Consider the following 25,381-nt stretch of genomic DNA (forward strand, 5'->3'; position numbering starts at 1 on the left):
AATGCCACATTTTTACCTCATTTTTTAAAAAAGCAAACAAACTTAAAACTACAGAGGGCAGGCGTATTACCCTCGCTCTGATATGGCTTCATGTTGCCAGTGCGATAACGTCTGAAGCCAAGTCAGAGTGTGGGTGATGTTTTGTGCCCTTACTTTGGTTTTAAAACTAGTGCCCAGCTGGGAGCAAGATGGCAAAGTTGTGCATCATGCAGTTCCATGAGTCAGAGAACCAGCATCGACTGCGGTTCTCTGTTGAACGTACATGATTAACGTAAGAACCTTTACATGAAACTGTAATATCTCATCCATGCATCCTATTTCCAACAGTGGGGATCCACTTGCTCACTCAAATGTGCTCTTATGAAGCGGGCAAAATCCTATGCATACTTACCTGGGAGTAAGTTCTACAGGAGTCGGCAAAACCTGCTTTGGAGTAAACATGCATAGGTTTGGCCTCCCTGATCACCTCTTTGGAAACCCATTTTACAGGAAGTTGGGACATAAAGCTTTCTTGATTTACTATTAAATAAACACACACACACACACACACACACACATATATATAAACAGAATTGACTTGAGTTTGGGTCTGGAAGACCATTTTTTCCTACTGCTTCTGTCTCACAAACTCATTGGATGACCTTGGACAAGTCCTGATCTCATGATGCCACAATGGACAGCAAGAATCCAGCAGTGGAAGAGAGCCAGTGGCTCCCACGGATGGGAAAGGAATCAGATTTCAGACTGTATTGGTGCTTATGAATTGTTACTGCAACGAAGCAGTGTATAAGGTCATGTCACCCTATTTGGGGGTCATCTCTAAAAATATTAATTTGGAGCACTTTGATCCATCAATTCCCTGCCTTTGTAAAGGAGATCTTGAACTCCATTTTTTACTTACTAACTTAAAATCATTCCCCCCCCCCTGTAATTAGTAGGACAAAACAAAAATGATTTGCGAACACTAACGATTTTCTCCTTCATGTTTTGCGTCTTCGTTTATAGGTACCAGGAACGGTTTTCTTTCTATATGAAGCCGGTTCATCCTGTCATTGTTGCTCCACTGCTTTGCAGTAATCCTGCAAACTAAGAAACATTGAATAACTGAAACTCTGCTTCCAATGAAAGGTGCAGAGAGGCTACACATACAGCCAAATGCTTTCATCTGGCTACAATATTTAGATCTTTTTTAACTGATGAAAACCTTCCATTTTTGTTCCATTTTATCAAGGGCACAGCATTGGGGGCGGGGCCTGCCAGGGTGATGGCCCCAGGCACATGGGGGGGGGCTCTAGCAGGGTGGCACGAGGAGGATGCAACAGGCATGTGGCCTTCCAGTCAGTATGCCGCTCTGTCACCACATTTTATTACATAGTAGACAGATACCTAACAGTCCCAAAACCATCAACAGAATGAGTCCAATGGAATTGAATTAGATAAGCACACGGTTTCCTAAAAGGTCAGGGGGGAAAGCGTTAGGGAAAACAAAGATAGCAGCAGCGGAGCAAGCCGATCAGGCGGCTCGGGCGGGTGGCACGCATGCCCTGCCCCCAGGGGCGTTGCAAGCCCCGCAGTGAGTGCTGCCTGGCATTTTGTCAACCCCCCTCAGTGGTGACACCCAGTGCGGCCCACCGCACCCCACTTCCTCCACCCCTGAAAGATAGTGACATTGTGGGGTGAACAATTATATAATTGTTGATTGCTTCTCTAACTTTTAAAAGATGTTTTCTATATTTATATTACTGCTGCTTTAAAAGAGACCGTACTTTCCTTGAGAGAAGTCATACTTCTCTTTTGCTAAGCCTTCTTAACAGAATTCAGAAAACACATGTGGGCAGCCCAGTGCTATGCTTGCTTGCTTACTTTAAATCACTTCCCAAGTAAAGGCGCGTGGGAGCCCAGTTTTACTAACTCCTTTTGAAATCAGGGGAACATTTCTGAATAGACGTGGACAGGTCTGGGCTCCAAGCACAGCAGAGCCACAACCACTTTTGCCATGAACTCAGAATCCTGTGATTTTGACCATGAAATCCCAATACGCCAATGTGAATGTAGCGAAATGCAGTTTCCTTTTCAGTGAAAACTACACATTAAAATTGTGTTCTGTTCAGTACTTAATTCTTGTCAGGTCCGTCTCATTACACTTTGTGTGAAGGACAAGGTAGCGTGTTCCCACCCACCAACCCACTTCAGCTTCATAATCCTACTTCAATTCTGACTACAGGACAGGATTCTCCAGCACACTGGAGGGCAGTAGGAAAGTTTACAGGGTACGGGCAAGGTATCTTGCCACCTGAGGCAGCTATCTCGCATTTCCTAATGGTAGAGCTGGCCCTGTCCAGAGTTCAGATCTATTCCCTCAGCCTTAAAACCCTTCCCTTTAATCCCAGATGTGTTGAAGCTGGTTTGTGATTTCTTAACGAAGAAGTCACAGTTATACAAAACCGGTGGAAGCCAAGGATGTTCCAGCCATGTTTTACTGATCCTGCCATTTCTCAAGCTCTTCCAGCTCATCTTTAGCTGTGTGCTCTCTTCAAAGAAAAAGTTTTTCTTTCTACCACCTATTTTCTCTCTGCTACTATCATTTCATTGGGGTGTAGCATAGGCACTCTACACCGGCACAGAGGTAAGCTATTATTGTTTCATATGGGCTACAGTTGAGTTTAGGAAGAGAAAATAGGTTCCAGGGCATTCTGCTTAGAATAATTCAGACAACCAGCTTAGGTAACATCTCATGCTTGGTTTTTATAACATGCCACATTCTGACAATCCATTGAAACCTGGCTGTAATAGACCAGCAGCAATATCACTGATAAACGCTATAAATGATCAGTTATCATGTGCCAGTTACAGTTATGAGAGAAACGTGCTATAAATCCATCACTGCTTTTAAATTTAACTTGTTTTCTTCTTCTCAGCCAAACTAGGTAAAGGCAAAGGGGACCCCTGACAGTCAAGTCCAGTTGTGAACGACTCTGGGGTTGCGGCGTTCATCTCGCTTTACAGGCACGAGGAAGCTGGCGTTTGTCCGCTCTGCAGTTTTTCCGGGTCATGTGGCCAGCATGACTAAGCCACTTCTGAAGCAACGGAACACTGACACCAGAGCAGCGCACGGAAACACTGTTTACCTTCTCGCCGGAGCAGTACCTATTAATCTACTTGCACTTTTTTGGCGTGCTTTCAAACTGCTAGGTTGGCAGGAGCTGGGACCGAGCAATGGGTGCTCACCCCGTCACGGGGATTTGAACCGCCGACTTTTTGATCGGCAAGCCCAAGGCTCAGTGGTTTAGACCACAGTGCCACCCACGCCCCTGCAGCCAAACTAGGGCACCCCTCTAAAGACCACACGCTAGACTTAGATAGCCTCTGTGAAGAAAGTAAATCTCAAATAGGAAATACTAGCATGGCTCATGGCCCCACGTGGGAATCTGCCATCATTACTCTCAGTGAAATTCTTCTTTCAGAAAGGATAGAATTACATGTTCCCCATTCAGCCGCTTCCAGTCCAACATCTCCTTGCAATGTCCCCTTAACAGGGACACAAAATGAACAGATCAAATAATGCTTTCTGCTGTCACTGCAAAAATGGCAGCAGCTGTGTTTATGTCCCAACAAACCACTTCTGTGGATTGATGTGGGACGTCAGCTGTACATCAGATTCTCACAAATCATTTCATAAAGGATCTTAAGGCATATCACAGGTCTATGTAGGCAATCCTTTGATCCTCTTGCTCTCTGTGTCAAATATATATGTATTATACCTGGGCATCTCAAAAATGTAGTTATTGGCTTTAAAAGGACAATGATGGCATCCTTGACTGTTTTTCCTTCCAAATGCTAATCTTACCCTCCAGGGAACAGCAAAGCTCCTCTACTTGGTGACACTGGAGGCTCCTCGCTTAGTCCCTTTCCCTCACTAAGGGTTTCCCATCCTCCCTCCCTAACTACCATTGTGACCTTTGCAGGTAGGCAACCCTGTGCATTCTGGTTGGAGGAGCTGTAGCTAAAGCAAGCTTTTCTGTTGTAGGGCTACCACCCAATGTTTTAAAAACATATACGTAGACTTTTTCTTTACTTTTTATAGTTACTAAGATTTGTTCAAGCCTCATTGATAGTCCCTGGAAATATTTAGTTGCAAATTTTGAAATGATTCTTGGCAAATGAAGACTGGGACCATAGCACAGGGGGTTCCAAAGTGATAGACAGTTCCTAGTTCGAACACATGTCTTTGTGAGAAGACCTGATCTTACCTCCTGAGAGTCAGGATTTGATTGTGCAAGAAGCCTTTGTTTTCCTTGTGTCAGTCCAGCATACAGTGTTTGTTTACTAGGGACTTGTAAGAACATTACTCTGGGGCTACTTGAATATACTCAAACTTTTTGACATGATGTTAAAAACTTAATTTTACCCATGCAGGTGTTTGCCTCAAACTCGCTCTTACCGGGTTGTTTTTTTTAAAAAAAATAATTATTATGTTTTAATGGCTGTATTTTAGTGTTCTCTGCTTTTAGCGTGTAAATGATTTTTAGAAATAAATACAATTCAGAAAAAAATTATGGTGCAAAGTAAATAATTAATATAAAAATAAGGATCAAAGGTTGATTGATCCCTTTTAGATAAGTTATTTTAGTTTATTTAATTTTTTAAAAAAATATTTCAAACATTAATGATGTAATGCAAATTACTATGCTGGTCGGTGACCGCAATAAAGATTTACTACTACTACAGTTCAGAAATTATTACTGGGGAGCACAGAGAATTATTTGCCAAATCCCAGCATTCTCATTCTTTGGTATATACTTTATAGCCCAAGTATTCTGTGTCTCTGTAGCATTTCTAAACCTCCATAATATTCTGGCATCAAACAAAGGAGCAGTACTCAGAGCAGATAAGAGAAAGGCCTATGCAAATAGTAGCAGACTTAGTTCTCATGCCCCCATTGAAAACTGCAGTACAAAGTAAACCAGCTGTAATTTGAGCAGGAAAATCTCCACCCCACTAGGCACCAGGGTTGAGGAACAGGTGTAACCCACTTGAGTAGTGTCTCTGAGTATACTTTCTTACCCCACACACCCCATCAATGATGGTTGACATTCACTCTTATAGGGGCAATGATGCAGAGGGGCAAAACTCAGCAAGTGGCCTGGTCACCATGTGAATGATGTGCCTTTGTATGCGTGACAATACACCACACTCATTATAAAGGGTATTTCTCCCATTTTGCATCTATCAGCAACAATGTACACCTAGAAGCGACTTGTGATAAAGATGTTTATTTTATACAAAAAGTAACATGCGATTCTTAAGGACTTAACTCCTACAAAAGTGAAGTTTATAGGCAAAAGCATCAATGATGACATGCATTTGTAACTTTATAAAGGTGCCTGCTATCATCAACTGAATACCAGCGGTTATATTAGTTCTCTTGCAATAAGCAAGACCTACCACACAGTGACTTATGTTTAGCTGTTCAGATGGACTTAATTTCTAATTGGCAGTTTCTTGTTGTAGAGTCGGTTTGCAAATAAATCATCACAATTAAGATGCTAGTACTCTAAAATGAAAGACACACTCTGTTGAAACAAGTTGTGTTGCAAACTTGAAGCTATACTAATTTCTAAGTTATTAGAAAGGCATGAGAGAGGTTTTAAAGGAAGACTGTATTGGTGCTAACATTCTGACTAGATTCTACTGTTTGAAAACCACGGGGAAGTGGTCAATAGGGCTGTCATGATGTTTGTGACTATGACCATAACACTTGCAAATGCAAAGGCTAGCATGCCTTTATTCCTGCTTCAGTTTCCTAAATCCAGATTACTGGGCCATCTGCACTACAACAGCTTTCCAAGCCTTCTCTTTGTCAAAATCCTTCATGCTGTTATTGGAAACCTACAAAAAAAAAATTCAAACACTGTTATTGAAAAATTAGAATGGAAGAATCCAGACTAAGGGTAAATCATTAGATGATACATTAGATGTGCGGTCATATTTCCACGTCTTGCATTTTTATATGGAAGTAGTAGCAGTGAAAAGGTCTAATCCAGATTGGGACTGCAGCGCAGGGTGAGAGGGATCTAAACCCTTCCTTCATACCATTTTCTTGAGCAAAAAATGCCCCCTCCCCAACTGCTGTTTGCCCAGGCAGCTTTGGAGGAATGTACCAGTTTCTCTTTGGGGGCACTTAGCCATGGGGGGGGGGGGGATTTCATTGATAAAATGGAATTGGAGGGAAAGCTTAAAACAATCCCCCCTCCCACTTTACTGCAGTCCCAATCTGAATCAGGTCCTCTCCCTAGATCAGGCATCCCCAAACTTCGGCCCTCCAGATGTTTTGGACTACAATTCCCATCTTCCCCGACCACTGGTCCTGTTAGCTAGGGATCATGGGAGTTGTAGGCCAAAACATCTGGAGGGCCACAGTTTGGGGGTGCCTGCCCTAGATTAAGCATAAATGGTAAACCAAGAACAAACTTTGTCACAGCTTGTGGTTTGCCTGGAACTATGAGCCTGGGTCTGGAAGTAACACTAAGCCAAACCATGGCTTAGTTCCAGACAGCACATCAATGGTAGGAGCACTGTAGCCAAAATCTGCAGTTTAGGAACCCACATGTTTGCTCGTTCACACTTAGCCATGTCAATATAACATTCACTTACAAATAAATCTGTATTTTAAAGAATAACTGTGATGGGTGATGACAATGAACGCTAAATGATCAGCAACATTCCATAATAACACCAATCTTAAAGAGAAATTATCCCTCACCTCTGTTGTTTTGTACTCTTGTTTTTTCATCTGTGGCACAGCCCACACTGAGTCCCGCATCTTCATTTTTGCCTTGAAGCTTACACACAGTATGACAGTGCCAGTAGTCAGGAAAGCTTGAATTAACAGCATCAGCATTAAAAGCAGGAGGAGCACGTCATAAGATTGCTAAAAAAATAAATAAATACATACATAGAAAAGGCTTTAGCCTTTAGGTATGCTAACTGTTACACACTTTTCTGCCTCCAAAGGTCACATTTACTGGAGGCACCTGCAATACTCTGGTTTCCCCTTACTTCCAATATCAAACTTCTATGTCCTTAAAGGCCATTCTGTACTGGTTTGGGAGCCAATGGCATATCTTGTCACCATTTATTAGCATGAGTTTTCCAGTATGAAGTATGAATGCCCAGGCATACTACATTCAATTGTGGATATTTGCTTATTATGTGAATGCAAAAGTAAAGAGATTTACAAAGTTTTTCTATAGTTTGACTTGTAAGAAAACAGATTTTTACTTATTCCTCCTTCTCTCTGGGCCCACCCATTGCCAACTCCCATAAAGTTTCTAAGGGCTATGATCAGCATGTTCCCACTCAGGACTCAAGCAATTGGTAAGGAGGGTGCCATTGCGTGCCTAGCCTCTCGGCAAGATTCATAGCCCACTGACCAGGAGGGAAGGGTTTTTTTGACATGGTGTTGTTTAGTCGTTTAGTCGTGTCCGACTCTTCGTGACCCCATGGACCATAGCACGCCAGGCACTCCTGTCTTCCACTGCCTCCCGCAGTTTGGTCAAACTCATGTTCGTAGCTTCGAAAACACTGTCCAACCATCTCGTCCTCTGTCGTCCCCTTCTCCTAGTGCCCTCAATCTTTCCCAACATCAGGGTCTTTTCCAAGGATTCTTCTCTTCTCATGAGGTGGCCAAAGTTTTGGAGCCTCAGCTTCACGATCTGTCCTTCCAGGGAGCACTCAGGGCTGATTTCCTTAAGAATGGATAGGTTTGATCTTCTTGCAGTCCATGGGACTCTCAAGAGTCTCCTCCAGCACCATAATTCAAAAGCATCAATTCTTCGGCGATCAGCCTTCTTTATGGTCCAGCTCTCACTTCCATACATCACTACTGGGAAAACCATAGCTTTAACTATACGGACCTTTGTCGGCAAGGTGATGTCTCGGCTTTTTAAGATGCTGTCTAGGTTTGTCATTGCTTTTCTCCCAAGAAGCAGGCGTCTTTTAATTTCGTGACTGCTGTCACCATCTGCAGTGATCAAGGAGCCCAAGAAAGTAAAATCTCTCACTGCCTCCATTTCTTCCCCTTCTATTTGCCAGGAGGTGATGGGACCAGTGGCCATGATCATGATTTTGACATGGTATGATCATGATCATGATTTTGACATGGTATGATCATGATTTTGACATGGTATGATAGAGCCAATCCATGCTTCTGCACAATGCTAACCTCTCTACAGTGGTACCTTGGTTCTCAAACGCCTTGGTATTCAAACAACTTGGAACCCAAACACTGCAAACCCGGAAGTAAGTGTTCCAGTTTGCTAACTTTTTTCAGAAGCCGAACATGCTCCGTTTTGAGTGTTACACTTCCGATTTGAGTGCCACACTTCCATTTTGAGTGTTACGCTGAGGTCTGTCTGTTTTTGCTATTTATTTTGAATTTTTGTTTTTGCGGCTCATTTGTTGTTGTTTTTGTGACTGTGTGGAACCCAGTTCAGCTACTGATTGAGTGTGTGACTGCAGTACATTGTTTATTGCTTTCATTTTGTGGATCAATGGTCTTGTTAGATAGCAAAATTCATGTTAAGTTGCTGTTTTAGGAGTTGTTTTCAAAAGTCTGGAACAGATTAATCTGTTTTGCATTACTTTCTATGGGAAAGCACACCTTAGTTTTGGAACGCTTTGGTTTTGGAACGGAATTCCGGAACAGATTAAGTTTGAGAACCAAGGTACCACTGTATCGCTTTGCAATTCTCCCTCCCAGCAAGCAGCAACTATGGGCCACATTTTGTATATGTCTTATAGTCATTAGGGAAATTATGGGAAAACCACAAAACATTATGGCAGATCTGCTGTACTCCTTATATACTACATAGACTTACTCTAAATAATTGCTAACACTGGGTATAAATTGGCAAATAATCACCTGATATTATAGGAAGTAAAGTTGTCGTTTATACTTCCCCACCTCTTACAGTGCACAAAAAATAATAATTTATGCATTACAATGCGCACAAGAATAAGGACAGTGTACAAACTCAAACAGTAGCAGTAGCATAATACCTTGGGGAAAGTTCATGTACCCTATGCTTCCGTATCTCACATTTTAAAGTGGCTAAGACCTTTGTTTTGGACATCTGTGGTTGGGAGTCCCAGCACATTCCGTTACCACAGCACATTAAGTAATCATACTTGGCAAGAACAAACTTGTCATGCTTTACAGTGTGACTGAAATTATTTCCTGAAACTGACGTTCTTGGCAATATGCAAATTTGCAAGCAACAGATACAACAGATTTCAATCAACTGATAAGCATCTCTAAAACATCCCAAGAACTAGAAATTGCACAAGTGATATCACAGGCGTGGGGGGGGGGGGGAGAGCTACATATATTCACTAGCCTTTACTAAGCCTGCATGCTATGGAAAACTATAAGAATGCAGCTATATAATGTATAGGTAATTTAAATATGCTATACTCCCTCTCTGACCTTGCTCCCCTTTGGCTCCTGAACCTGGCTCACAATTTCTCAGCCTCCAAAGCAATCCTGCTTGCACCCAGCACAATACTCCTACTTCTCTCCCTAAGTGTTCTGAAGTCACACATAAAAAAACCTGAATCACAGCATTTATAAAAGTGAGGACTATTTAGAATAGAAACCAGTACTTTGTACAGAACATTGCCTTGGTCACAATACACTGACAAGATACATTGACTGTTTGCTTGGTAATTCAAAAGCAATACATACTTTAACTGTTGGTGGATAGTTTTTAAAGATGTCAACAATTCGCATGATACTGAAGGACAAGTATCCTGAAGCTGTGAATAATAATGGAGATGTAACACTGCTTATGGCAATCAGGACTTCTACCTAAAATTAAGCATAGCATTACGATTAGATAGATATTTGTTATTAATTTTAAAAAAGAGTCATGGATGTATGTATTCTTGTGTCTCTGAGCAAGCTTGCATAGATGAAGTTTGCTGCAATTTATTCATAAAAAGAAATTCAAAATGTAAGCTTAGTCCCTGGAAAAGTGAATGAGGAGTATGAAGTATTTACATTGATGAATATTTTAGAACTCATATTAATAAGTGTGTATTCAGCGCACTCAAGCTATTCGTAACATCCAGACAAAGGCCCAGTCCCCTCTAAAGAACTGCATGCTATGCTCCATTTGTGTGGTGCTTTGGATAGTGGTGAATAAGGGAGAAAGACAACAAAACAGAGATGGGGGGAAAGGAGAGTAAAACATTACACATGCAGCTGGGACCAAAAGTGACTACAGATATACTTAGGCTGCATTCCTAGACCTAAGCACACCTACTTGGAAGTACCATTGAAACCAATGGATCTTACTTTTGAGTAGACATACACATAGCTGCCAAGTTTTCCCTTTTCTTGCGAGGAAGCCTATTTAGCATAAGGGAAAATCCCTTAAAATAAGGGATAACTTGGCAGCTATGGACATACATAGCATTACACTATTACTGTAAATGCTTACAGACTCTCCAGCTTTGAAATGCATCACAGCATAGGGAAAGATATAACTATGCATGAAAAAGCCAACAAAAACAGAGCAGGTGAATGCTAAGATCATAAAGTTTGATACTGTATATGAGCCAGTGGAGAATTTTCACTATGTTTCATGTAGCTTAGGTAGCAGATGGTCACATTTTGGGTGGAATGGAGAGCATCAAAAGTGCAATAAATAAGGACTGCAATGTTTTTGGACATAGAAGTACACAGCATTTTGACCCACCATTAATCTCCTATCCAATCAGTTTTTGAAGAAGCATAAACATCTACAAAGCCAATTTGTTGGAGATCACTAACGCATCACTGGGCACCCAGACAATAATGATTTCATTATGCCTCCTTCATAAACTGTGTGAAAAAAATATCATCACTCCCTGGCCCAAATGAAGAGATTTGAAATGACAGAAATATTAAATCAGTCTAGTTGCTGTTCAGTTTTCAGAAAGTTCTACTGGACTTATTTTCACCATAACACTTATGATTGCATCAGTTCATTGAAGTGCTTCTACCAGACTGTTTTAATAATATACTTACCAAGCATTTAGTTGGATATTCAGCGGCAACATGGCTTGCAATGGCACTGGGGAAACACTAAAAATAAACTAAATATGAGAAAATGTTCAGGACCAATCAGGATATATAGAGAGCAGTGCGTATTAGCAAATACTGTATACTGATTACCCCAACTGCACTTCCAATGATTTCTTGTTGTTTTATAAGAAGGAAAAGGGTGCTTTTCAGGGGGCACTAGGACACTACCAAGTAGGCAACATATTCCTGCTGTTGCTTGAGGCGGGATTCACTCCAACAGAATCTCTGACTGACCCCCTCCTCTGGAGTGCTAGCAAGCTTGGCCAGAGAGTGAACTATCACTCCAGTACCTATTTGATTTAAAGAGCAACCCAGTGCACATTTATTCAGTGGTATGTCCTGCTGTATTCAATGGGGCTAGAAAAGGGGGCATTTGATTATAGTTTTTTCACCAACCTCGCAGATGCCTCGAACACCTTATTGGCTAAACTAGCCTTTGTATCTTTACAACATAATACTACTTGGCGTCAAAACCTATTAGATATTCTATCCAGATACAATCTACCCGAGTTTAATACTCTTAAACTGTGGAGCCCTGATAAAGTTCGGGAATGGATCTTTGAAAAAGACGCCTTTTTGGACACCACGAAGATTTAAAAAACCTGGGTTTTCCTACTGGTTTCCCCGAGTGAAAGCAGTCAAAATCTGTGCCAACTACTTGGTGGAAATCACTGATTCCACCCTTTGGAGAGCTTTCACTATGGTGCGGTTTCAAACATTGCCAGTGCTTTTTTTTCAAGGGGAACTCGTTGGAACTCAGTTCCAGCATCTCTTAGATGGGTTCCAAAACCTCTCATGTGAGTTCTGGCACCTCTCAGGTGAGTGCCACTGTCATTCTAAGAGGAAGAGGGAGGCTTTCATGGTGAGTTATGGCACCTCTTTTTCTAGAAAAATAGCACTGTAAAAACTTAATAGGCAATCAAGATCTGTTGGACTGTTAATGCCACGAGTCCCTCCATCTTGTACTCAGGTTGTATATACTGTATGTATAAATAAGACCATACATTCTAAATACACCACAGTCTCCAATGGCCTTCATTCTAAGGAAACAATCTGGGTAAATGCTGGGAACCCAGGAATCTCTCGCTAAATTATTTGTTCTTTTTTCTGATTCACATTCCTTTATTTCTACTAGATCACACACCTTTCTGAATCCAGTTTTTTTTTATAAAAAAAATATATGTGTGACTACAAAGGACCTGGGCTCTTTTCCAAGTAGTCCTGTAAACCAAGACACAATGTGGTCTCCCACCTAATTCATACTGTTAGCACAATGATTTCTGCTTGTGAATGGATACTTTCCCCCTCTTCTCCCTGCCTGCATACCCTGGATTTGTTCTGGGTGTTCTCCCAGCCCTCCAGAACTGATTTGGGGAGGGGTGCACACAGGGAGAGGAGGGGAAAAGTCCACTGCACAAGCAGAAATCATTGTGTAGACAAAGCAAGTTAGTTGAATGCTGACCAAGAGTACCTGCCTTTCTTATCTGCACAGAATGTTGTTACTTAAATGCGTACAGATGCTGTTAATAATAGCAAAGTGTGAGTTTTACAAAAATAAGTAGAATGTTTCTAATGTATATGCATAAGACACTGATGGTAAATTTTAAAAACTGTTATTTATCAAAGTGAACAACAGTTTATAAAATGTTATATTCAATGATGTAATACTTACAGCCACTAAAATCCAAAAGAAAGTTACTGAAAGATATGGACCTGAGACTAGCACATCCATATTCAAAGCTATTATTCCACCAAACACAGCAGAAATTCCAATGATCACTTCAATTACCTAAAGAAGAAGAATAATTTGTTTGGGATTTGGATATAATAAAAGATTCATAGCGGAATCTTAGAGACTGATAAAACAAAGATCTCTTACTGAGTAGGATTTTAGGATCCGTGCTGGAAAGCTGACATTATTCAATGTGATCGCACTATCATACATTGTAGTCTAAAAGGGGGGAAAAGATGATCAGAGTAAATAAACCATTAGCCAAGCATTAGTCATCTGAGTGTAGTAGCTACCCACAGACTGGAAGAACTTGTGACTTGGTAACTTACGACTTCATGTTTAAAAACTTAGAAGGGAATTCATGTTTAAACTCATGCAACCCATAACACACATAGCTGTGTGTGTTTTATGTGAAAAGGACCTTTTTCCTCCTGCTGCTTCCACCTGTGTGCATAAAATACCAGTACTGTACTAAAATACAAGACAAACCAGCATAATTTCTCCCTCTCTCCATTCAAGATATACAAATCTATCCATCTAAATATCAACACATGTACGTATATGTACACAAATATGCCTGATCATTAACATGACCCACTCATGCTGAAGTACTGCAGCTGAAATGCCAATACCATTCATAAAACAATTTGCTCAGAGGGAGGATTACATAGATAGGGGATTGGTTCCAGAGATACTGCAGTGAAAGAAATTCTGGCAGCTGCGCTGTTCTGCAAACAGTTAAGCAATAGCTAGCAGAAAACTAGGCACAGCAAGGAGTTCAAGTGTGCATCCTGAGATGTTGCGAAAGACCTTGTCCAAGAAATTGTGCAACGCTGTGCTAATACCAACACAAAATGAGCTTTCAGTTCTCTTTTCTCAAGTGCGCATATTGTGCTAAGGGAGGAAAAATCATTCAACTCATGTAAGATCCTACCTAAGGTTAGCTAGGTAGAATAGTTTGAGAATTTTAGTCTTACTCTTCTACTGCGAGCAAGTTTTGTTAGTTTTTAAGGTGAAATAAGGCTGTTTGATTTTGTAGCTCCTCGTTTCCTTGTGTTCTGAAATTTTCCTACATCTACATGGGTGGATATGCTAGCAAAGCTATAGACAGTACATCATATGGAGATGTTGGAATGTCTGGACTACACATAACTATACAGGCCCAGTGTATTCACAAGAAAATTGCTACAGCAAAGACAGATTTTATGTACTTGTAGACATTACAATGTGGATATTGATTTAGGATGCAGCGTAAACCTTGGCCGCTGCCCGGTGGGGCTTAACTGAATGGTAGAGTCAAAGTTACACCCACATCCTTGCTGCATGTACCTGCCTGGGCAAAAGGTGGGGCGTAGCCGGGAGTTGGTGCAGCAATCAGGCCCAACGCCATCATGTGACAACAACGAGGCTGGCTTGGGATGGCTCAGTCCCTCCATGCCCCATTTGGTGAGCCAAACAGGAAGCTCCATGCCAGCAGAATAATGCCGGCATTACTTCACAGTGAAGACTGGCAAGACTAGACAGAGGAATATCTCTGTCCAATCCACCACCACCAAGCCCAGTACAAAGTGGATTGCATTGCACTGATAATTTTTGAAAGTAGCATGTGCTATCTGGAAAGGAAAAAGGAAGCTCCTGATCTTACTGCCAGAAAGATGTTTGTATGAAATCTGTAATGCTCATATAAAATACAGAAAAAAGGAGTTAGTCCCCAGCTGAAATGCACCCAAAAAATCCCAATATTCAGTAGTACACAGGCATTTGATATCACAGCTATATGACAGACTCACAGTGGCTATGTTTCTGAGGCAGTATGCAAATATGAAGCAGAGATTGTAGAGAGCCTTTAGGCTATTTTAGAAATATTTAAGGAAAAACTTACTTTCTTCCTCCTGCAGCACTCCTCGTTAAACCTTGCTGAAATTATTACAGTAGTTGCCATGAAAATTTCCAGTAGAATGAGGAGAATCAAGTTGAAATTTATCTGTGCATAAAAGGTATTTAACATTCTTAGATTAACATAAACTTAGCTACATAATTACTATAGTTTAATGTCACCTGGTCCGATCCAGAGCATGACCTTTGCAATAGAGCACTTGCAATGAAAAATGGAGCCATAGGAGCACCATTGTTGTGGCTTCTCATGAAGTTTGGCTAACCATTCTAGTTTAGCCCCTCTAAACAGGGGCTTTGCATTGGCATACTTAAAACTGGATGAACCATATAGGGAACCATTTCACACAAACCTTCCATGTGGAACAGGATCAACACAGTTATGGTTTTTCAATGGCTAGCATAATGCAAATGCAACTTTTGAATCAGGCCTAGAACAGCTCGCTCAATTTTTTATACCTAGAGTTTCGAGAATGAGAATTGCTGGCAATCTGTTTGATATGTCTGATCATTTGTTGCTTGAACTCTAAGAACCAATAATAATATAGCAAGGAAAGAAGTGGAAATGAAATGCCCAAACACATGCCAGCATTAAAACATTAAAAGTATTTTCCTATAAAGTCTCTTCAGATTTAAAAACAAAAGCAGCAAATTATGAAATAGTGCCTAAGTAGCATCTGATTAACTTTTTGAAAGATTATATATACAATGAACAAAATAAGCAAACTCAATATCAAATAAACTAATTATAGAATTTATTTTTATTGTTAAGAACTCACATTTACTGCTGTAGGGTTCAAGACAAGTTTGCATCCAAACCAAACTAAACATGTTGTTGTAATAGCAAATGTAGAAACAAACAGCATCTGAAAATTGGGTATCTGTAAAAACAAAAACAAAAAAAACAACACACACACATTAAGAATATTTCATTTTTGCTTTAATTAAAGAAATTAAGTGTTAACAGTCATTCCAAGCTTATAAAGTACTTACCACATTAACTTTGTTTCGGGCTATGGCAAAACTCACAGCTGCTGAGGGAATACACTGAAGAGAAATTAATGAAAATTAAGAGTACAATTTACAAACTAAACTAGAATTTCATGAATAATAAAATTTCCCACTGAGTATAGAATAGACATTCTTTGCCTATGTGAACATAGTAAATCACAGCAAAAGCCCCATCTCACCCATGAAGCTTGTTGGATAATTTAGGCAAATCCATTATCTTTCAGCCTAAATTTTTGTTCATTTTTTCTTTCTCTTTCTGAAACCCATTTTTTCTTTCTCTTCCTCCCTACTCTCTTCTGGCAAGTCTGAACTTGCAGAGGGCTTTTAAAATTAGCCCGCAGATTACCTACCACTACTTCCCTAAATATAAACTTACTGTGATAAAGATAAGAGTCACAATCCAAATATCTAGAGGGGACCACTGACTTAAAACAAAACAAAACAGCAGACCCCAAATAACCCAAGCACATTTTTTTTTTGAGACCTCCGCTCTGTTTCAAAAGTGATTTGCCATGCAGTGACGGGAAGGTGAATGTTTGGTAAACACATCCAAAAGCCCTCTGGCACACATGATGCATGGTACAATGAATGCACCCTGAAAAATGCTACAAATATGAAAAATAATCATAATAGAAAATAAGAATATTGTTTTAACAAAATCCACAATGGCCACAATCCAATACAGGGATGGACACATTTAAACTCAGTTCACTGAAATAAATGTGTTTAAGAATGCCTAATTCTTTCAGACTGTATAGTGAGCAAATGTTTAACGGAACTTGGAAGGCTTGATACCAAGGTGGGTATGAGGAACAAGCGGCTCTCTGGATGTTGTTGAACTCCAACTCCCATCCAACATGGTCAATGCTTTTCTGTGAATAGCAGAGAGAGAAGATGCAGCTGACTGTTTGAGGCAGCTGGATCAGAACTGTTGCCCCTTGGTCAGTACCCTGTTGGCACCCTGTTTTCCATTAAGCTACAGAGATATCGGCAGATAGGTATCAGGTAAATATGGTTTGACTGCTTTGTGATACAGTAGCAGGCTTTATTCCCTCCTCAGAGTTCATTTCCTCTTGCCCTGCAGTTGTACTACTCGACTTACTGCAGCAGGATCTCTTGCACCACCAATATGACTGGGGAAAGAGTTTCCTGCCTTAAGATTAGCCTACCCAGAACAGGGTGAAGCAGTGTTATTGTCCTTCCTCCATGCCCAAACCAGCTAGAGCAGCAAGGACCAGCTCAGTAAAGGCCCATTGTGCATGCCACCCTTCTAATTCTGTTTCTGGATCAACTGAGTGGGCCTCTTGCAGCCACTTCAGAACCTCTAAATCTGTCCCAGTTACTGTTGTTATTTGACCTAGTCAACAATGGCAGATACCCATCTTCATTTACATTCCCAGACTACCTTTGAGACATACCTTCCAACTCCCGGTTAGAAAAATCCGGGATCAGCAGTGCCGGCACCGGAAGTCACTTCCAGACATGCGTAGAAGCAACATCCGGTGTCGGCGCTGCCCGATTTCTGGTGCCCAGACATGGGCAGAGCGGCACCGGAAGTCGCTTCTACGCATGTCCAAACATGCTCAGAAGTGACTTCCGGTGCCACTCTGCCCGATTTCCGGTGCCCAGACATGGAAGGAGCCTCCCTGGCAGATACTTAAATCTGGGCGATTTATGGGATTTTTTCCATTCCAGGCTGCCAGCGGGAAACGGTTTAAAATACGGGGGTTTCCCGCAAAAACCGGGAGACCTGGCAGCTATGCCTTGAGAGCATGTCTTGGATTGTTCCAGTGTGACAGCTGAGCCCCACTTTCTCATCACCAAAATCGCCCAAAGCACAGAGTCCCATTCACACTGAATTGCCACAGAATTTGGCTCCTATCCACTTGAACTATCCATGACTTAGGGCTACACTCTGATGCATTCATTAATATGCCATGAGATTTACTTCCAAGAAGAAATTATTATTATTATTATTACTATTCATAATACTTATATACTGCTCTTCATCTGAAGATCTCAGGGTGGTTGACAAGATTAAACGTCAATTGCTCATTGGCAATCTTCATATACATGAATTGATCTTCCACGTTGCAGTCAGAAAGGATAGAATGCATAGGACTGGGTTTTTAAAGTTCCACTGTAGCTAATAGAATCAGTTGGACATAACTCACTCAAGTCCCATTGGTGTCATAACTAATTTAACTGAATCGGGGCCTTTTGTGTGTGTGCACATGAGAACACGCTAAGAACAAAACTCAAAAAACATCATTCAGAGATAAAAGATACTTACACAATCCCAGTTTCATTCTTACAAATATACCCTGAGAGAGAAGGAAATTTATAGGATTCTCTGTGCCCCTGAAATTTGCTCATGTGATATTTCATTACATTGTTTATTTGAATATAAATAACACACAATAACTAAACATTGCATCTGCTATTATAAAGCAGAAGAAAAAAACCCAAGTGTTTAATTGGCCAGCTGCTGCTAATTTTAAAGCAAACAATATCTCTGAAAGCAAGAGTAAGGAATTATCTAAAGAGAGCATGTGTTAGCAGTTTGATTCTGGATCAAGTGGTATATCTGAGATAAGACTTTTAAAGCATAATGAAAATAAGATAATTGAATTATATTTCTAATTTATATTTCTAGACAGCCACAGAAATTACAAAGAATGCTTACTGAACCTGCTGCACAGCGCAGGTAATCCATTTCAGATGGAAAAACATTCCCCAAATATAGTGAAAATCCAGAGGTAACAAGGATGCAAGTCTGAAATGAAGAAATTGACATTACTTTATTAGTATAAATTATATAGCTAAGCAACTTCGTGAGAATTGGCAGTTCTTTTCAAAAATGAAAATACTAGAACCATTAACAACTGTTTCTCTGTGTTAATGCTACTGAAACCAAACATCAAAAGATCTTTATAAGTCAAAAGAACATGTTGTCTTGCTGCTAAGTCCGAGAACTATTATGCAATGACTTGGCAACAATATCAAAGAGTAACAACTTAGGAAGTGTTCATATTTAACTAAATAAAAATAGATATCAATAAATACATTGATTTTGTGGGAAGATTCACACAAACAAGCACTTTCATTTGCTCTGTGTGATTGTGCACAGACACTTTGCATGTAAAAAACTGGGGGAAAGCAACTTCAGGAAGTGAGAGGGAGGGGGTGGTTAACCTTTCCAGATTTGCTACTCCTGCTCTCCAAATTGTACACACTTCATCCCCATTTGCTTTTACATGCCACATCTGAGGATTTTAATAGGATGCCAAATATCAGTTTAGATCCCTATGTGAGGCAGGGGAATGAGAAACTTGATGAAAAGAAGCAGAGAGGTGAGCCCTCTCATCTCCCCCACCCCACGACCGCTTCTTTGCTCTAAATTCACAACCCAAAACTACATGTACAGTAAATAATAATAATAATAATAATAATAATAATAATAATAATAATAATTTGTTATTCTGGGCGGCTCCCAACAGAATATTAAAAACAATCAAACATTTAAAACTTCCCTAAACAGGGCTGCCTTCAGATGTCTCATAAAAGTCAGATAGTTGTTTATTTCCTTGACATTTGATGGGAGGGCGTTCCACAGGGCGGGCGCCACTACTGAGAAGGCCCTCTGCCTGGTTCCCTGTAACCTCACTTCTCGCAGTGAGGGAACCGCCAGAAGGCCCTCAGAGCTGGACCTCAGTGTCCAGGCTGAACAATGGGGGTGGAGACGCTCCTTCCAGTATACTGGGCCGAGACCATTTAGAGCTTTTCGGTCAGCACCAACACTTTGAATTTGCTCGGAAACTGGGAGCCAATGTAGATTTTTCAGGACCAGTGTTATGTGGATCAATTTTCCAGTGTGTGTACAGCGCTGGATCTCAGTGTCCGGGCTGAACAATGGGAGCAGAGATGCTCCTTCAGGTATACTGGGCCGAGGCCGTATAGACCACAACTTACATTCCAGGCATTGCGCCTAAAGCCAAAATTGTGTATAATCAAAACACATTGGGTACAATAGCTAGGGTTGCCATATTTCAAAATCGCAAAAGTAAAGAAAACAGGAATATATATATATATATATATATATATATATATATATATATATATAGCTATATAGCTATATAGCTATATAGCTATTGTTAAGGGAAATTGCCAAAAATGACCCTGCCAAAATGGGTTGCCATACATTCAGATTTCCCAGGACATTTTTACGATTTCTGCCCGGACATTGCTTCTTACTGCAGTATTCTGGCTATGTCCATATGGCAACCCTAGCAATGGCAAGTGAGATTGCCAGAGAGTTTTTTCCCTGTATGTCTGCCCCCTTTTTAATTTTTAAAAAATAAAGCGAAGCATGTAAAGCTGAATACATACAATTTAAATGTGCTTAAATTGTGTGCATACTGTTTCATATAGTTCTACCCTACAACAAAGTCAAGAATCCTATCTTATTTCACACATTACTTTATACAGGACTCAGAGAGGATTTAAGTAGGACTTCATACTTAAAGAGTTTTAGTGGAAATATTGCCTCCACAATGTTCTTTCCCTGAGTCTGCAATGTTGGGAAATGCCACAGAAATTTAGCTGTTACCTTCTTCACACAATGGGAAGGGGTGTGCAAGTCCTCTGCTCACACCTAATCTCAATGAACGTAGAGGTAAGAGTAATAAGCATCACCCAAATAGTTTATTTGGATAGTTCCAGACTATTGCTATTTTGGGGTGGGATTCAATCACATACAGGTAAATTCTGCTTGCACAATTATAGATGACTGGGAGGTCTTGCACAACAGACTTGTTTCCCCAAAAAGATTATACTTTTGTGATGTAATGAGGAAAATGCAATGGAAAGTGTGTGATAACATTTTGACACCACATTGTCTAGCCTCCCTGCAAACAAATTAGAGTGAATATTCATTAAACCGCCAACATTGTCTAATTTCCCTACAAACAACTCAGGATAAATGCTGACTAAACAGGACACCTGGAAGCACCCTTAGTCTCTGTGTAACTCTTTCTTTCAGCCTTCTCTAGTGCTTGTCATCTCTCTTCCTTGGTGTATATTTTACTCCCAAGCACAAGCAATTTTGGGAATCTCAGTGTTGTGGGAATCATTGTCTTTGAATAGACTGAAATTGCTCAGTATGTTCATAAAAATAAGTGGCACTCTTTATGATGCTTCCTCTACTGACAGCAAGAATTCAGCAAAAGATACCAATTAACTGTCACTTGCAGCAACAATTTAGGAAAAAGAAAATCTTACTAAAGCAGTAAATTAAAAGTTAACTAAAGAAAATAAGCTCCTTTCTTGGCAGGCATGCTTAGCAAAACAATGAAACGTCTCAGCAAAGACAGCTTGTCTGCATCTTGTGGTTATGCAGTGGAGCATTCCAAGTATTTTTTAATAGTTCTTGTTAAACAAAGTACAGTACTCAGGGGAAATCCTCAGGAGTTTCTGTTACTACTACTAAACATTTATTTTGCAACTATAGTGTGCTAGCAGCTTCAGTGCCTAACATTGTCTGTTAATAAACAAGCCTATTATATTATTGAAATTATTATGGTCACACTTATGCTCCAAAGTATTCCCAAGAAGTAGAAAGAACTATCTTTTTCACTTTTATTCTCATGTTGTTGTTGGCATTTGTCTATCTCGAGAGACAATGGAGTGCGCCTCTGGGGGTGAAGTCAAACCGCCATGTTAGCAGCACTCGAGTGACCTCCCTGGGGTGCAAGCCTGGGCAGTGTGTATGGAGGTCCTGGGTTGCCCAAACAACAAAACCCACCCTCCCTCTCAACCTCGCTGACATGTTGCCACCAGTTTTGTATAGGGTTTATTCCTTGGACTTTTCTTCTCCTAATGATATCCCGCAAAGCAGCAGGTTTAGGACCAGAGTTTTCCTTCTCCCAGGTTGACTTCCCAGATGGGAAGGGCTACTTTCCCATCTGCCCCTCACTTCCTTCTACAGTACGTGCAGAAACCACTTTCTTGACCATTGAACCCACTGCTGGTCTCATTTGCTTAATCTGCTAGAGCAGGCATCCCCAAACTCCGGCCCTCCAGATGTTTTGGACTACAATTCCCATCTTCCCCGACCACTGATCCTGTTAGCTAGGGATCATGGGAGTTGTAGACCAAAACATCTGGAGGGCCGCAGATCCTGTCTTTGCATGCAGGGGAAGTCCCTAACTCTCCGAGGCTTTGATACCCACTGGCTACCTTCACCTGGTTTGGCCGGCCAGTCAAAACTGTTTCCTGGGATGTGGCTGCTGTCACATGCTGACAGCTTCTAGGAGCCATGGGTGAGAGCTGAGTGCAGGTTGGGGACCAAAGCTGGGCAAACTACCTTACACTGGAGCCAACTTCGGCACCCACAATAATATATTTGTGGGGGCTGCCCTCCCAGTCAATGGGCAAAGTTGAAGCCCTTTGTTGCAGGCACCCACAATCTTCAGCACGAGATGGCACCTATGCTACCTCAGGAGCATGATATGTGACCCACCAGAGGTACCACTCCTCCCTTAACACTTCATACAATCTACAAATTCATCACATGCTTCAAAACACACCAAGTGCCAAAAGCTGGGTGGAATTTACTTCTAGGTGAGTGTATACTGTATAGGATTGCAACCTACGGATACTTAGACCAGAGCCATCTTTCCTATTGCGCTTACTGGCACGTTGCGCCAAGGCGCTGGCCTCTCGAGTGCCCCAGCGAGTGGGGGAGCTGTGCAGCTTTGCCAGCGGCCTCCCCTTTCCCTGCAAGCCCACCAGCTGTGCCCTATCAACCATATGGCTGGTGGGCATGCAGATTGCCTCCCAAGCCTCCGCGGGAGGAGAGCGATCCCTGCAGAGGCTTAGAATGGAAGCTGCGCCCCGCCAAACTATATGGCTGGCGGGTGTGCCGCTTCCTTACCAAGCCTCTGCAGGAGGAGAGCAACTCTGGGAAACGGGGGGGGGGGCACCAGAGGGATCTTTGAACCATGGCACTGAATATGCTTAAGACGGCCCTGACTTAGACACTTAGCAATGCCAGTTATAAAACTACAAACTATAATGAAATTATTAACACACTCAGAAAGCAAACAAGTCTACAAAAACAAAAAAGTCAAACTAAGGAATGTTATTTTTGTGGTAACCATTGTGCATTATAGTCATTTGTGTGGTTTATACATGCATGGTCCATATCGGTTGGAAAGGTTTTGAAAACCTTGAATTTATGCTACCTGCACAATTTAAAATACAATCCAATCACATCTTATGCACATTTAACTCATCAATTTCAACCATATGTGGTTGAAGACCAACTGGTTGAAATTCCAGAGGTTAAAGGCAAGCAAGGCAGAATGCTTAAAAACTCTTTTTGTGCTAGGTTGGAAGGGACCTAAATGGGACTCTCCTGATCATCCTGCCGAGAGGGCCTCATTCTGCAGAAGGACCCCCTTATCCTTTTCTCAGAGCAAGAGAAGAGGAGGCAGAGAGGAGTAGTGGAAAGGGTAGCAGAGAGCCTGCCCTCACCACCTGGCTGGACAGACAAGAGGTCAATGAGGTGAGAACGTAGCCTGGAGAGCACCAGTTTGTCATGTCCCGCACCAGCCCTCTGTGACAATTGTGTCATTTTGCCAAATTTATTGGGCTGGAACTGGACGAAGGTAGCGCTGTGGTCTAACCACTGAGCCTCTTGGGCTTGCCGATCAGAAGGTCGGCGGTTCGAATATCCGCAACGGGTGAGCTCCCTTTGCTCTGTCCCAGCTCCTGCCAACCTAGCAGTTCAAAAGCACACCAGTACAAGTAGATAAATAGGTACCGCTCTGGTGGGAAGGTAAACGGTGTTTCCACGCGCTCTGGTTTCTGTCATGGTGTTCCATTGCACCAGAAGTTGTTTAGTCATGTTGGCCACATGAGCCAGAAAGCTGTCTGTGGACAAACGCTGGCTCCCTCGGCCTGAAAAGTGAGATGAGTGCTGCACCCCATAGTCGCCTTTGACTGGACATAACCGTCCAGGGGTCCTTTGACCAGCCCTCTGTGACAATTGTATCATTTTGCCATACTATTGGGCTGGCACTGGTAGGACTTAATTCCAGTAAATACTACCTTTTGAAAATCAAGACTTTCCAACTTCAAACAGATTTAATGACATGGGTAATAATGTAATAAAAATTAACCTACTATATTTGCCCGGTACAGCTTTACCTATTCAGCCCCTGACCAGACCGGAATAACATTTCATACTTACCCCCATCAGCAAAGAATATATCCATGTTTTATAACTAAAACACGGATGAAACCTCTTTGATAATTGAAGGTCGCTTGATTTAATATCTGGAACATAATTTCCATTCTCTTGTTTTCCACGCTCCAAGGTTGGCATTCTGTCATAACTAAATTCTTCCCTGTAAGATTCCTCCTTGGTCATGGTGCTTTAAAGTGAAAATAAAATTTCCTTTTATTTCTGAATTTGGCGTTCCCAATAAATCTTACATTGTTTCTATATTTGTTTGGGGATCTTGAGCTAAAAACTTTCTTTTTTACTTCAACGTATGCTTCAAGTTACATATTTCTACTTTCACATTAACATAGCTAGGATCACATTATTAAGCTGTGTTCCTAACAATTTGCATACGGTACTCAAAAGTCCATTCTAAGACAGTAAAAGAGACTGAATTGTGAATTATTAAGTAAATACTATAGACAATTTTAATCACAACACAATCCTATGCATGTCTACTCAGAAGTCCCACTGAGTTAAATGGGTATAATAGGATTGTACAGTGAATAACTATTTTCAAACTAGTGCACAATTCTGCATTCTATATTCTAATCATATTGAGCAACCCCAGTGTGCAAACACATCAACAATTATACTTAAAGTTTCATAGAGGCCAGCATCAATACAACAAATTAAATGAGTATAATTCAATATATCCAAACCATTTAACAACTTCTACTTTTTATAAAGAGCTTGAATAATTTTTTTTAAAAATACAGTTTCCTAACTTTCACTTCTGCATAATTATCAACAGAATGGGGAATAAGCACAATTATGGCAATAGTCCTATACATACTTCAATGGGAGTAAGTCCCATTAAACTCAGTGGGGGCTTACGTCTGAGTAAAAATGTAAAGGATTGCATTAAAAACACACTGGAAACTAGCAGCATACAGTACTTGACATGACAAAATAGTTTGTTGTTATATAAATGCAACTTATTTTACTTATCCATTTTACTTATCCCCCCCCCCCCAACTCATATGGAGTATACCGATTACTATAGCTTAACCAGATAGTTACCAGTCGTTAAAATCTGTTATACTTACATTAAACTGAGAAATTAATATTCAGCTTTGAATAGTTTTGTGAGTAAAGTTGTCCGTGCACTTTGTTATAGTCTCACTGCTTAGTGATTCATGCTGCCTTTGAAAAGTTTGCTCTTCTACTTTGGCTTTCAACAAGGTCTATTCATACGTGGAACAAAAGCACAGCAAAAACCACAGTTAAGCCAGAGAACAGGGAAATGCCAACTGAATTTTAATGAACAGAACATGCTAGAAAATTACTGTACCATATTCTCACAAGGCTGATTCCATAATTGTCTTAG

At 40.9% G+C, this 25,381-nt stretch overlaps 2 protein-coding genes across 2 annotated transcripts in view; both read right to left on the reverse strand.

Annotated features, from left to right (window-relative positions):
* The window catches only part of TTLL8 (tubulin tyrosine ligase like 8), a 36,237-nt gene extending 35,192 nt beyond the window's left edge, over nucleotides 1-1,045 (reverse strand). The window contains exon 1 of the mRNA XM_035127743.2: nucleotides 970-1,045. Within this exon, the coding sequence (XP_034983634.1) occupies nucleotides 970-1,045 (76 nt within the window). The remainder of the gene's footprint in view (nucleotides 1-969) is intronic.
* A 4,212-nt stretch (nucleotides 1,046-5,257) lies between these two features.
* On the reverse strand, nucleotides 5,258-25,306 carry MLC1 (modulator of VRAC current 1). Its single transcript, XM_035127804.3, has 12 exons — nucleotides 25,101-25,306; nucleotides 24,019-24,202; nucleotides 18,451-18,540; nucleotides 15,747-15,800; nucleotides 15,533-15,634; nucleotides 14,743-14,844; nucleotides 13,008-13,079; nucleotides 12,801-12,917; nucleotides 11,072-11,128; nucleotides 9,746-9,868; nucleotides 6,764-6,931; nucleotides 5,258-5,889 (listed from the first exon to the last, which is right to left on the reverse strand). The coding sequence occupies exons 2-12, from the start codon at nucleotides 24,196-24,198 to the stop codon at nucleotides 5,815-5,817; spliced, it is 1,140 nt and encodes a 379-aa protein (XP_034983695.1). The 5' UTR covers nucleotides 24,199-24,202; nucleotides 25,101-25,306; the 3' UTR covers nucleotides 5,258-5,814.
* Between the last annotated feature and the right edge of the window lie 75 nt (nucleotides 25,307-25,381).

Source organism: Zootoca vivipara, chromosome 9 (genome assembly GCF_965207765.1).
Source record: "Zootoca vivipara chromosome 9, rZooViv2.hap1.1, whole genome shotgun sequence".
NCBI classification, from domain to species: Eukaryota; Metazoa; Chordata; class Lepidosauria; order Squamata; family Lacertidae; genus Zootoca; species Zootoca vivipara.